Source organism: Callionymus lyra, chromosome 11, assembly GCF_982586985.1.
Source record: "Callionymus lyra chromosome 11, fCalLyr1.hap1.1, whole genome shotgun sequence".
NCBI classification, from domain to species: Eukaryota; Metazoa; Chordata; class Actinopteri; order Syngnathiformes; family Callionymidae; genus Callionymus; species Callionymus lyra.
Window position 1 is genome coordinate 17,793,301 of NC_141828.1, and position 11,006 is coordinate 17,804,306.

Here is an 11,006-nt window from a genome sequence, read left to right on the forward strand (position 1 = left end):
GCTGTTTGAACATACGTGTCAATATTGTGTTTTCATAACATGTAATGTTTGATATCATTCTGATCGTTAGAAAGAGCCGGCTCCACCAAGCAACCAAACTGCCCTTCCAGAGAAGATCCATGTGTCTAAGGCTATGTCTCTGGTCGGTTACTCCAACTTGGTAGAGAAAGATCTTTACCCAAGAAGACCGTCTGCGTTTTCCGCAACCAAGCCGTCTTCACCGTGGTCGCTGCTCATTCACGCCACAACGCCACTGGATCCAGGGACTTGGCTTTGTGCGCCTGCTGCTGCTCACCTCTTCATCATCCTCCTCACCTCAACAGCCTTCCTCTCTCCTCTGGACGACGTAAGAAACTGTAACATTGTCACTTTTGCATTGACTGATGTTTTGGGATTTTTCAAATTAATCAGAGGTAGCAAGATAAGCTTAAAATAAGTTGTAAAGCTTTCCCAGAAGTTGACAATCATCAAAACCTATATAGTCAGTTACTTCCTGATTAATAAATATTGTTCCTTACATGATATCAAAGCAAGCATCATCATTCCATTACATTTTCCTTAACTGTTCTCCCTTTTCCCTTTGTTGCTTTTCAATAAATCCTGTAACAACTACCTCCACGCTCCATGGATTGGTGAAATGAAAGTCAAAAACATTGGTTTGATGATTGATCAATTCCTTTTCTTGTTACGTTGAAACACTCATTTTTATTGTCTAACTGAATGTGATGATGAGCATTTATCATCTGCCAAAGAAACAAAGAACCTCTAGAGAGTTAGTTGCCTTTACAAATGTTCAGATTTTTTTATAATCAATTTAGGAGCCTCTTTTTCAGTAAAGAAAATCACCACAACAAGTAGTGACTTAAGTTAAAGAGATTGATTTAAACTTGTGTTTCATAATTAATTAATAAGGCAAATTAATTATTTTTTATCCATGTAAAAAATTTTCTTTCGACTATGACCCACACAAAACGGTTAGATTACATACATTTTTATACATCTGAAGGGAAATATATTCTGTACTTTAACTCAAATATACATGAAATTTATATTTTATCTTTGAATCAACAGTTCAACATGAAATTAAGGAGTATGCAAGGCAGAACACATTTTTTGGGGTTTATTCTCATTCAAGTTTCTGCACTGTGTTTATTAGTATTTTTATTTTTTCTCGACCACGAAAAATTCCACGCATGTATACCAATATGTACTGACGAATAAAGCGGCTCTTGAAAAGTGGTATAGAGTTCAGGTGGTAGAGAGTTCCAGCGACTGATGGCTTTGCCTCCAATTGTGCTGAGGCAGGCAGATGGCAGAGAGGTGAATGAAAGAGGGGGAGCAGAGATATCGAGTCGGAATGTATGCGAGTATGAGGTCAAACCGGTGGTGTGAAGTTGTGGAGGAGTTTGTGGGGATTCGTTGATTGAATGGGAGCCAGTGAAGGTGCTGGAGGATGAGAGTGATATGATGGGTGCAATGATATCCCAAACAATAGAGAAGTGATACCAACACCAGAAGTTTCTCTTCATCATGCTCTTTCAAGGTCAATCGCACACTTTATCCCTGACATTTACTCCCAGGCGCCCATCATCCTTCTTCAGGGAAAAGACATCGTCAGAGTACATAAAGCCCGCGAACAGGTTAATGGATCTGCCAACACGCCCTACGCACAGAAGACCCGGGCTGGGTCTTAGTTTTTAATGTTGGTCTCAGTAATGTACAAAAATCATTGAATATAAACACATTTTACACAACTATTATAGATCAAAAACAGCCATCCCTCTTTAAGACCATGCCAAAATGCCTTCCATGTGAAAGAGAAATTCAGTGACGAGCATGCAATCGGTCGACAAGAGCCTGGTGAAGAACAGACTTGTGAATCTGATCAACTGTAGTTACACTTTCACCAACGCCACATTGATACTATGTATATGGTGGGCTGAACTTTGCTGTGTCTGCAGAAAGTTTATCTAGTCTGTTAAAGTTGTTATCGTAATATCTTACAGTAACAAGAGTTCAGTCATCTTCAGCAATGATTAAAAGAGGTCCTGGAGGCAGTCACTGATGTTAACAAATTAAGTTTTTGCTTTTGTGTCTCAGTGAACCAAGGGAATGTGGAAAAGCAGGTTTAAAGAATTAAAAAAAAAGGCATCAGCCCTCCCACTCTGAGCCCTTGAGCACTTGTGATCCAGGACTATGGCGGTCAACATCCCAGGAGTTGTGGTTTTGGCAATTTTCTACCTTTTAGTCTTTGGCTGTGGCATCTGGGCTTCTTTTAAGGCCCGAAGGGAGCAGAAAAAAAGTGGAGCCACTAGCATGAATATGACAATGCTAGGGAACCGCAACATCAACTGGGTGGTTGGAGTCTTCAGTATGACAGGTAACAGAGCAAATTCTAAACTAGTTCATAATTCTTAAAAGATGTTAAGGCATGACATAGAGTAATAATACCTTGGATGCTAAATTATTTGTCTCTTTACATGTAGTTACATTTGAACAAATATAATAATATTTATAAAAACTGAAGGGACATGGATTTTCCTTCTTGCTAACTAGAATAGAAATCAGATATCAATTTTCTGAGATAATTTGTATATACAAACTTGCACGTCATCAAAAATAAAATCTCCTGGTTACCTTCATAACCAAGGTTTTATTATCATGTTTACTACATGTTGTCATTTGAGCCCCTGCAGGTGAGAGGATGGACAAGCTACAACTTGATGGATTGTAATGAAAATAATTTGGTTGTAAAACAAAACTGGTTCGATGACAAATAATCAAAAAAATATATAATTAAGTGCTTTTTATTTCTTTTTACTGTTTCACTTCAAATACAATCTTTCTTCTCTTGGTTTTAGCTACATGGGTTGGTGGAGGCTTCATAGTCGGAACCACAGAGATGGTCTATACCCCATCCATGGGACTGTTGTCGGCTATATTGATGTTGGTGGCTTATATGACAACGTATGCATTAGGTAAGTTTGTGTTCATACATGCAAAATGTACCCTCTGAATTTGAAACTACGAGGACAGTGGTCCCCACCCTATTCTATTTCATATGTAACTTGTTGCAACACCTTCAGTATTAGAAGCATGCATACACATAAAGTCACACTCACACACGCACACTTACATCAATTGTCAGCGAAAAGTACTCAGCACTGTACTTATTCCAACCTCTTCTTTTTTGTTGACAGCAGGGAGATCACCGGTTGATTTACCATCAGTCTCTTGTCTATCTGTCCTTTTAATTATCCCTGTTGATAGCCAGATATCCATTTTTTCTACTCCAGTTTTTGCTATCAACGTCAAGCGTAAACGAGTCAAGTGCATTGCGGTCCACTGCAATTAGGTCCGGCCGATAATAACAAAAGTTCCTATCTCTCATTTCCTTGTCACATGTAAAATACCTGAATGACATTTTTTATATAATTACTTCCACCCTCCCACAAAAAATGATACCATTTTGGAAACGATTTTGCGGCCCACTTGCAATACCCACAGGTTGGGAATCACTGTTCTAGGAGATATAACATCCTGTATAGAGATTTTTCTACTACATAGTAAGTGCACTCATGTTATTTATTGGTTAATTTTACTTTTATTTTTAGATTCACTTTTTCATGATTCCCTGTAAGTGGTTTTTAATATGGTCACTTGTTTTGTATCATTAGGTTAAACATGGTTGCAGTCATGGACACAATCATTTGTAGAGCTCTCGATTTAATCTTTTAACTTCTCTTTCAAAGTTGGTCTCATTTTTGCAAAGCGAATGAGAGAAAGTCGCTACACGACAATGTTGGATCCTTTCCATTTGAGGTATGGGCCAGTCCTGACATCAGTCATCAGCATGCTCTCAGTGTTGCTTGAAATGCTGAATATTCCACCAACATTGATCAGTCTAGGTAAAGTGTATTTTCCCCTTTTAAGTGAACATTCCCTGATTGACCTTGATTCCTTGCTCTCTAAACATGTGTATAAAGAAATACTGTGAATGTAACAACACAGGAGGAGTCATGGCTGTTATTCTGGATTTGGATTACAACGTTTGTGTCTGGATCTCTGCAGCTGTGGCAGTGACCTACACACTGCTAGGTGGACTCTACTCTGTGGCATACACAGACGTTATTCAACTCTCCCTTGTTTTTTTTGGCTTGGTGAGTTTCTTAGAACCTTTGCTAAATTGCTAAATGTTTTAAAAAAGTTCTTTCAACTCAGCTGATCAGTCTCATGACACCTTCACTTACCTGTGTAAAATCCTGATACTTAAAACTTCACAAAACCATGAACCCCACTTTTACACACATTGATAAATTATTAAAAATAATTGTGTTTCAATCTATAGTGGTTCTGCGTGCCTTTCATCCTGATGACCCCTCATAGTTTGGATATCAGTGAGACTTTGTTCAACAACTCCCTCCACGCTCCATGGATTGGTGAAATGAAAGTCAAAAACATTGGTTTGATGACTGATCAATTCCTTTTCTTGGTACGTTGAAACACTCATTTTATTGTCTAACTGAATGTGATGATGAGCATGTTATCATCTGCCAAAGAAACAAACAACCTCTAGAGAGTGGAAGAGCAGACAGCAAAGGTCCCCAAACCTCCCACGTAAATTTGTCCTTTGGTAGGGGGTCAATTTATAACAAAAATTGTGACGATCGCCGAGGTGCCTAAACGTAAAAATGTATTGTTTTCCAGAAAGCCACACATAACAAACCCTTTCCAGGTTCCTCACAGAAAGAAAGTCAGGAAATAAATGATAACAGTTTTTATGAAATCAAATTTGATTTGACTTAGATAGCAAACAAATTGAAGTAGGTGTATATTTAAAAAAAAAAAACTTTTTTTTTTAGTTTGACCACAAATTTCTAGACTATACAAATCAGTGAAGTAACCCTAAAATGTAACTTATTTTCCTTGTCTTACTGTTGTTGTACTGTTAACATGTCTTAAATTATGCAGAATATTTTGTGTATTACACATTAACAGTTTATTTTCGATTTAAAGAATTGTAACTCTGAACTTTGACAAACGTTACATTATGTTGCAGAGCCTGGGCAGTTTGGGAAATCAGTTCTTACACCAGAGGACTCTGTCATCCCCAACCATTTCCTCAGCAAGGCGTTTATGCTTGCTTGCAGCCATTACTTTACCAATATTTACTATCCCTTCTATGCTGTTTGGAGCTGTGGCCGCGTCAACAGGTAAGCAACAGTTCAATCTTTATCAATAAACGGGAATTCATTAGGGAACATTGTAGATGTAGATACGGCGCCTTAACTTTGGAAGACCACTAGATTGGACTTTGTCTTTTATAATCCTAATAACAAAAAATACTTCTTTCAATTCTCAAAACTAATTAATTCTCAAAACATTCACAAAGGATACTCATTATCTATCAGGGGTCGGCATAGTGTTCCAAAAAGGGACACAGTGAGTTCAGGTCTGTGTTCTAACTGATCAAGAGGACAAATTGGTATCATTTAGGAATCTAAGGAGTGTACTCAGTTGACTGTCGCACTGGTATTGCTAGTTTCAGCTTGAACGTCATTTTTTTTAACTGAGAGCGCTATTGGTTGAAACAAAAACCTTCCTCTCCTCATCACCCTCACTGTCATATTACTGCTGTTATTGCATAACTACACTTCGTATTAGCAGTGTTGTCTGTGACAGGTCAACTTGGTTTTTCACAGATACCATATTGGTCAGTGATCTACTTTGCTCTCCCCTTTTTTGGCCTGTGAAAAGTCGACAACCCACCAACAATGATTGAAGACTCAATTCTTCAGTTCTCACATTAATCCTTCATTACACACTCAAGTGCTGCCACAGTTTGTTAGCAATGTCATCAGCTATGGGCAGTCAATACATCCTCAATAACCAGTTTAAGAACACCATTTGGGAAGATACAAGTTATAATACATTACATCACACAAAAACAACACTTTTATACATTTTTTCCAATTCTTTATGATGTCACTTTATTGCCTCCATGTGAGTATGTGATGATGTTTTTCTTCTTGTTTCCATTTTTTCTTTTTCACTTTTTTGTTAAACAAAACAGTAAAAAAAAAAATAGAATACAGCCTCTGTAATCCAAATTGAGAATTTAACCGGCTCCTTTTTTCAGATTGGAACCAGACATCTTATGGCTCACCGTCTCCTTATGAACGTGGGGAAGCAGCTATGGCACTGCCGATCATTCTGCTCCACCTCACTCCAAACTATGTCTCAATCATATGTACGGCTTGTATTGCCGCAGCTGTGATGTCATCAGCGGACTCTGTGTTGCTTTCTTCATCATCGCTCTTCTCAACGAACATCTACAAGAACATCCTAAGGCCACAGGTACGTTTTTTAACCAGATAATTAATAATTTATGCTCTTACAGAGATTCTTATGTTTATCCTCCTCTGCTCTTCTGTTCAGGCCTCAGACAGAGAGATCCATTGGGTGATTCGGATCTCTGTAGTAGTTGTGGGTGTTGTTGGAACTGCCTTAACCCACTTTAAAAACAGCCCTTTATTGTTTTGGTTCTTGAGTGCAGACATGGCCTACGTTCTAATCGTCCCTCAACTCGTCTGCATCCTATTCATTAAAGTAACCAATGGTTATGGTGCAATAATGGGATTGGCGTCAGGACTACTGATAAGACTGTTGAGTGGTGAAACTTTACTAGGGATTCCACCAATCCTGCTCTTCCCAGGATACGCTCTGGAAGATGGAGTCTATGTACAGTATGCTCCAGTGAAGTCCATTTCCATGATCATTGGTTTTAGTAACATCGTCTTGTTCTCATCTTTGACCCACTTTCTTTTCCACAAGGGTGTGTTACCCAACAAATTTGATGTCTTCAGAATAAAAAATACTGGTTCACTAGAGCCAGTCCCAACCACGATGGACACAAAAGAATGTGTCTATTTTACAGAGAACCGATCTGCCAAGGTGCTGAGGAGCACCAAGTTTTGACACCTGCCTATACTGTATGTTTCTAAATTACAATGGTATATGGATTTATAAGGGTTTTTAATGCAGATAAATCCATCATCATGCAGGTAATGCACATCGAGGAACAATTCTTACTAGTCTTATTGTCTTTACATTAATCAGATTGAAGCTTTGGGAGTCAGTTTACAAGATATTAGAGCTTACTAGGTTTAAAAATGACATGAAATAGTAATTCAAAAGCTGTTTATGGAAGATATTGTAGATCAGTGAGTCCAATCTATCTAACAATACGAATTCTATTACAGTCCATATAGAAATTAGCACTTTTCTTTCTTCTTTTTTTACTTAACACAGACTGCAATTTAATCTAATAAATACAATTATATATATATATATATATATATATAAAAATTATTATTACTAATGTAAATGCATAATAGTAAGAGTTAACGTGAATTATTGGCCATGACTACTTTTTATATCTTGTATTGATTCATTAAGAATTCAAGAATATAATCCTGTCATTTTTTTTCATAAAGAAGGGCAAAACATGTCTAAGGATAAGTTTTGCCCTTTGACAATTGATAGAGTTTCTGCAAGTCAGAGCAAATCAAATACTTAGCTAACTTATATGACACAAGTTATGACATCAAATGGAATGTTCGATCTTAGTTAGATCTAAGTTACAAATGATGCTGGCAGAGGTAGAAAACTTAAATACTGTGATTCAGGGAAATTCTTTTGTTGATTTGATTTATTTTGTATTATTTTAGAGGAGAGTTTTGTTATTTTTACTTTCTGGTATATAACAGTTTGTCAAGTTGTCAAGAAGTACTTTTAAATAAAATATAAAAACAAACAAACATTGGTCTTAATCCCTTATTTCTTCAATCTGTTTGTTCAGGCAACATTAAACATGTTTCAAACTGTTGAACATCAATGTTTTTTTTTAATGTGATAACACAAAATGAACCCACAGAATCCTGTCATCCATCACATACAATGATTAAGATTAAGATTAGAAATTCAAAAATGTGATGCTATTACTTTTCTTGCCAACGAAAATAATATTAATAGAGCACATGAATATATTAAGGGATTGTACATTGCATTCTGGGACATGCAGTAGACAGTTGTTTAACCATGTTGTGCTAGCCATAATGTGCTTTTTTAATAATTAAAATAAAAATAAAAATTGTATTAATAAATTAAAGTAAATATCCTATTACATGATCTATATACATTAACAATAGATACTTTATTTCATTAAGAGTGAAGTCAGGGATGTATATAATTTTTTTTTGTTTTTTTAAATCTAAGTGTACTCTATATTTCAGGTGAAATTATCTTTCATTATTTACTGTGAAATGAAAAAAAAAGGTCTTGAAGGGAAGTCAGGAAAATCCCTAATAATTAGGTTTCTATTATGGTTGGCAATTGCAGCAGTTTCCTACAACAACAAAAATAATACATTATGAGCGCAGTTACATAATAATAGTATTAATTAAGCAAATACGAAGTAACATAATTGGTCACACACACCCATGGATAAGCAGTTGTTGCACCAAATCAATCATAATGGAATATAATAAGTCAAGTTAATTTTCCATAGCAACAGACGGCAAAAAATAACTTGAACCATCAGTATATCAATGATAGATATCCATTATAGATATAACACAAAACATTCCAAGAGTTGTAGTAATGGCATTTTTTTATCTTCTCGTTTTTGTTTCTAGCTTCTTTCACACAATACGATCTGGAGCTTTTAATCCATGAGTTTGTGTCTTCTCATTTAGATATTAGACTATTCTCTGCCACAAGAATTCTGACCTTCTCTAGTAGAAGAACTCACATTTCCCTTATCCAGTAAAACTCTTGGCTGCCAGTTTCTTTCTGGATGAATTTTGAAATTCTATTTCTTACCTTCAGAGCTTTTCATGGTCAGGCTCCACTTTACATCAGTGATCTGATCCAGCCCTACACCCCAGCTTGGGCTCTTAGGTCTGTGGATCAGAATCTGCTGATGGTTCCGAAATGGTTCAGAAAACCTTCAAGGCTGTTGAAGCTTTTAAACGATCCTCTTTTCCCTTTGCACAGAAAAGCGCTTTACCAATTAACTTTACTTACTTATGTACGATGTTGTAGCTCAAGTCTTTAGTTATTTTCACACAACACACAACAACAGCCATTAGGGATTCAAAATACTTTTTTTATTCTCTTCCCGATCTCTCCACACACCTCCAACCATGTCAACAGTACAGCCGACCCTAGTGGTCATCAGATTCCACTACAGCTTACTGTTTACCATTGAAATGCTGCTCATCTGGAAAAGGGAGCTTTAAAAAGGTAAAACCCCGTCATCATCTCTGCTGCTGGAACTGGCTCTACCACCTCCTTCTGCAGCAAATTAAAAAAAAATGCAGGCGTTAACAGGCAAATTGGAGCACATAGCCCCACCTGATTACTTACCTCTGCCCTCTGGAATGAAGTATAACCAGGCGATTCCAAGACGAATAATTTTTCTGCCAGAACCACAGCTCTGACGTATGTCGGGTTGTCTTCCGGCTCGCCCCCGCCGATGACGAATGGGCATCACAAAAGACCCATCTCCATGTCTTGAACCAACAGAGCATGTACGTGAGCTGGATTCACTAGAACCCACACTCCCGTACATATAATCCGGCTCTGTGGGAGAAACCTCAGATGTGTCGTGTGTGTACCCTCTTCCACCCCGGAAGTCTCCCCACCTCTCCAAGAACCCCTTAGTGTCACCGGAGCTGACGAAACCCGAATATATGTGGAGGAATGTGCTGGAGAATTTACACAGAGCTGATGTGAGTTGAGGACAGATCACGCGTCGGCACTGCATCGCTCACTGTGTCCAGTACATTCTCAAGCTCCGCTGGCGGTCCTGACCTGCTCCTCTCTCCTGAGATCCGATCGCCACGCACCTCTCCAGATAACCGACCTGCAGGGTCGGTAGCTCAGTGCCCTCGTCTGCTCTCAGAACGGCGAGAAAACTTGCGCGTAAAGGCACCGGTCTTTCTTGACAGTGCTGTAGGGGAAGGAACAACCTCCGGTCAACATAGACATGTCTAGTCTAGTTTCACTTATCACATCAGCTGTCAAGCTGTGTCGGGCACGCGCGCATGTCTACGCAGAAGTAAACACAGCTGACTTAGCCAAGGAGAGCAGCCATCGAATCTTTGACCTACTCCATACCTGAAGGTCCCAGGTCGTCTCGATCTAGGTGAGCCTGTTGAGCGCACCACACAGGAGAAACATGTTGTTCGCGAGGGAGACCACCTGCCTCCCCCCCATATAGGTTCTGTTGAATATTGCCGTCAACCTGACTTCAGCTCTAGGCAGAGCTACAGGTTGGCCTGGCCAGTCACATAATCTGGGCCTAGGCAGAGAAAACAGAGAACATCTGTGTCCCCCCTCCCCAGCCTCTAGAGTACGATGCAGCCCCAAAATCTATATTTTATTGGAAGAGAGCGCATCAATCACAAGTGCCGCATCATCATTGGTTAATTCACAACGGAGATATAATAACATGCTAAAACTTAAAACGATTAAAACTAGTCCTTTTCTGTCGCTCCAACACGACGTCACGTCCGGGTCTTAATACTTTGCTTTATGGAGAGAAAAGGTCAAAATGCAGAGTGTACGGGTCGTTTATTCGCTGCTACAAGTCAAACAAAGATACAACTTTACGATCGAAAGGACTCGATCTTTGCCGGCAGCTCTACAGGTCGATAGCTCCGGGAAAGACGGTCTCGGGTTATGGGGCTTCTTTCTATTTAAGGGAAAGTTTCCTGTCCAGGGGGTCGCCTATTCCGGGGCAGTGGTTCTTTTATGTTAGCTCCTGTCTCGGGTCACCTGGAGAGTAACTTTCTTCCTTGCCTGTTGTGTGGGCAAGTTCCTTTGTCTTCCAGCCCCCCTTTTTTGGGTGTGTTCCGTTTTGCCCTTTTGTTTCACGCCCACAGGTGTGAACTGAGCAGACAGTCTGTCCTTCATTAAGTCGCTGAATAATCTCTAGTCTG

The 11,006-nt window shown here is 38.7% G+C and overlaps 1 protein-coding gene across 1 annotated transcript; it reads left to right on the forward strand.

Moving 5' to 3' along the window:
- Positions 1–2,153: 2,153 nt before the first annotated feature.
- Positions 2,154–7,279, forward strand: LOC148069423 (high affinity choline transporter 1-like). Its single transcript, XM_087802285.1, has 8 exons — positions 2,154–2,380; positions 2,862–2,978; positions 3,753–3,908; positions 4,012–4,160; positions 4,349–4,492; positions 5,060–5,213; positions 6,140–6,357; positions 6,439–7,279. The coding sequence occupies exons 1-8, from the start codon at positions 2,197–2,199 to the stop codon at positions 6,976–6,978; spliced, it is 1,662 nt and encodes a 553-aa protein (XP_087658411.1). The 5' UTR covers positions 2,154–2,196; the 3' UTR covers positions 6,979–7,279.
- The last annotated feature ends 3,727 nt before the right edge of the window (positions 7,280–11,006 follow it).

Bases quoted from the DNA above. Each gene is read 5' to 3' on its own strand.
- LOC148069423 (XM_087802285.1), top strand. From the start codon at position 2,197: ATGGCGGTCAACATCCCAGGAGTTGTGGTTTTGGCAATTTTCTACCTT. The intron at 2,979-3,752 runs GTAAGTTTGTGT...TCTCTTTCAAAG, and splicing joins TATGACAACGTATGCATTAG to TTGGTCTCATTTTTGCAAAG. The intron at 3,909-4,011 runs GTAAAGTGTATT...GTAACAACACAG, and splicing joins ACCAACATTGATCAGTCTAG to GAGGAGTCATGGCTGTTATT.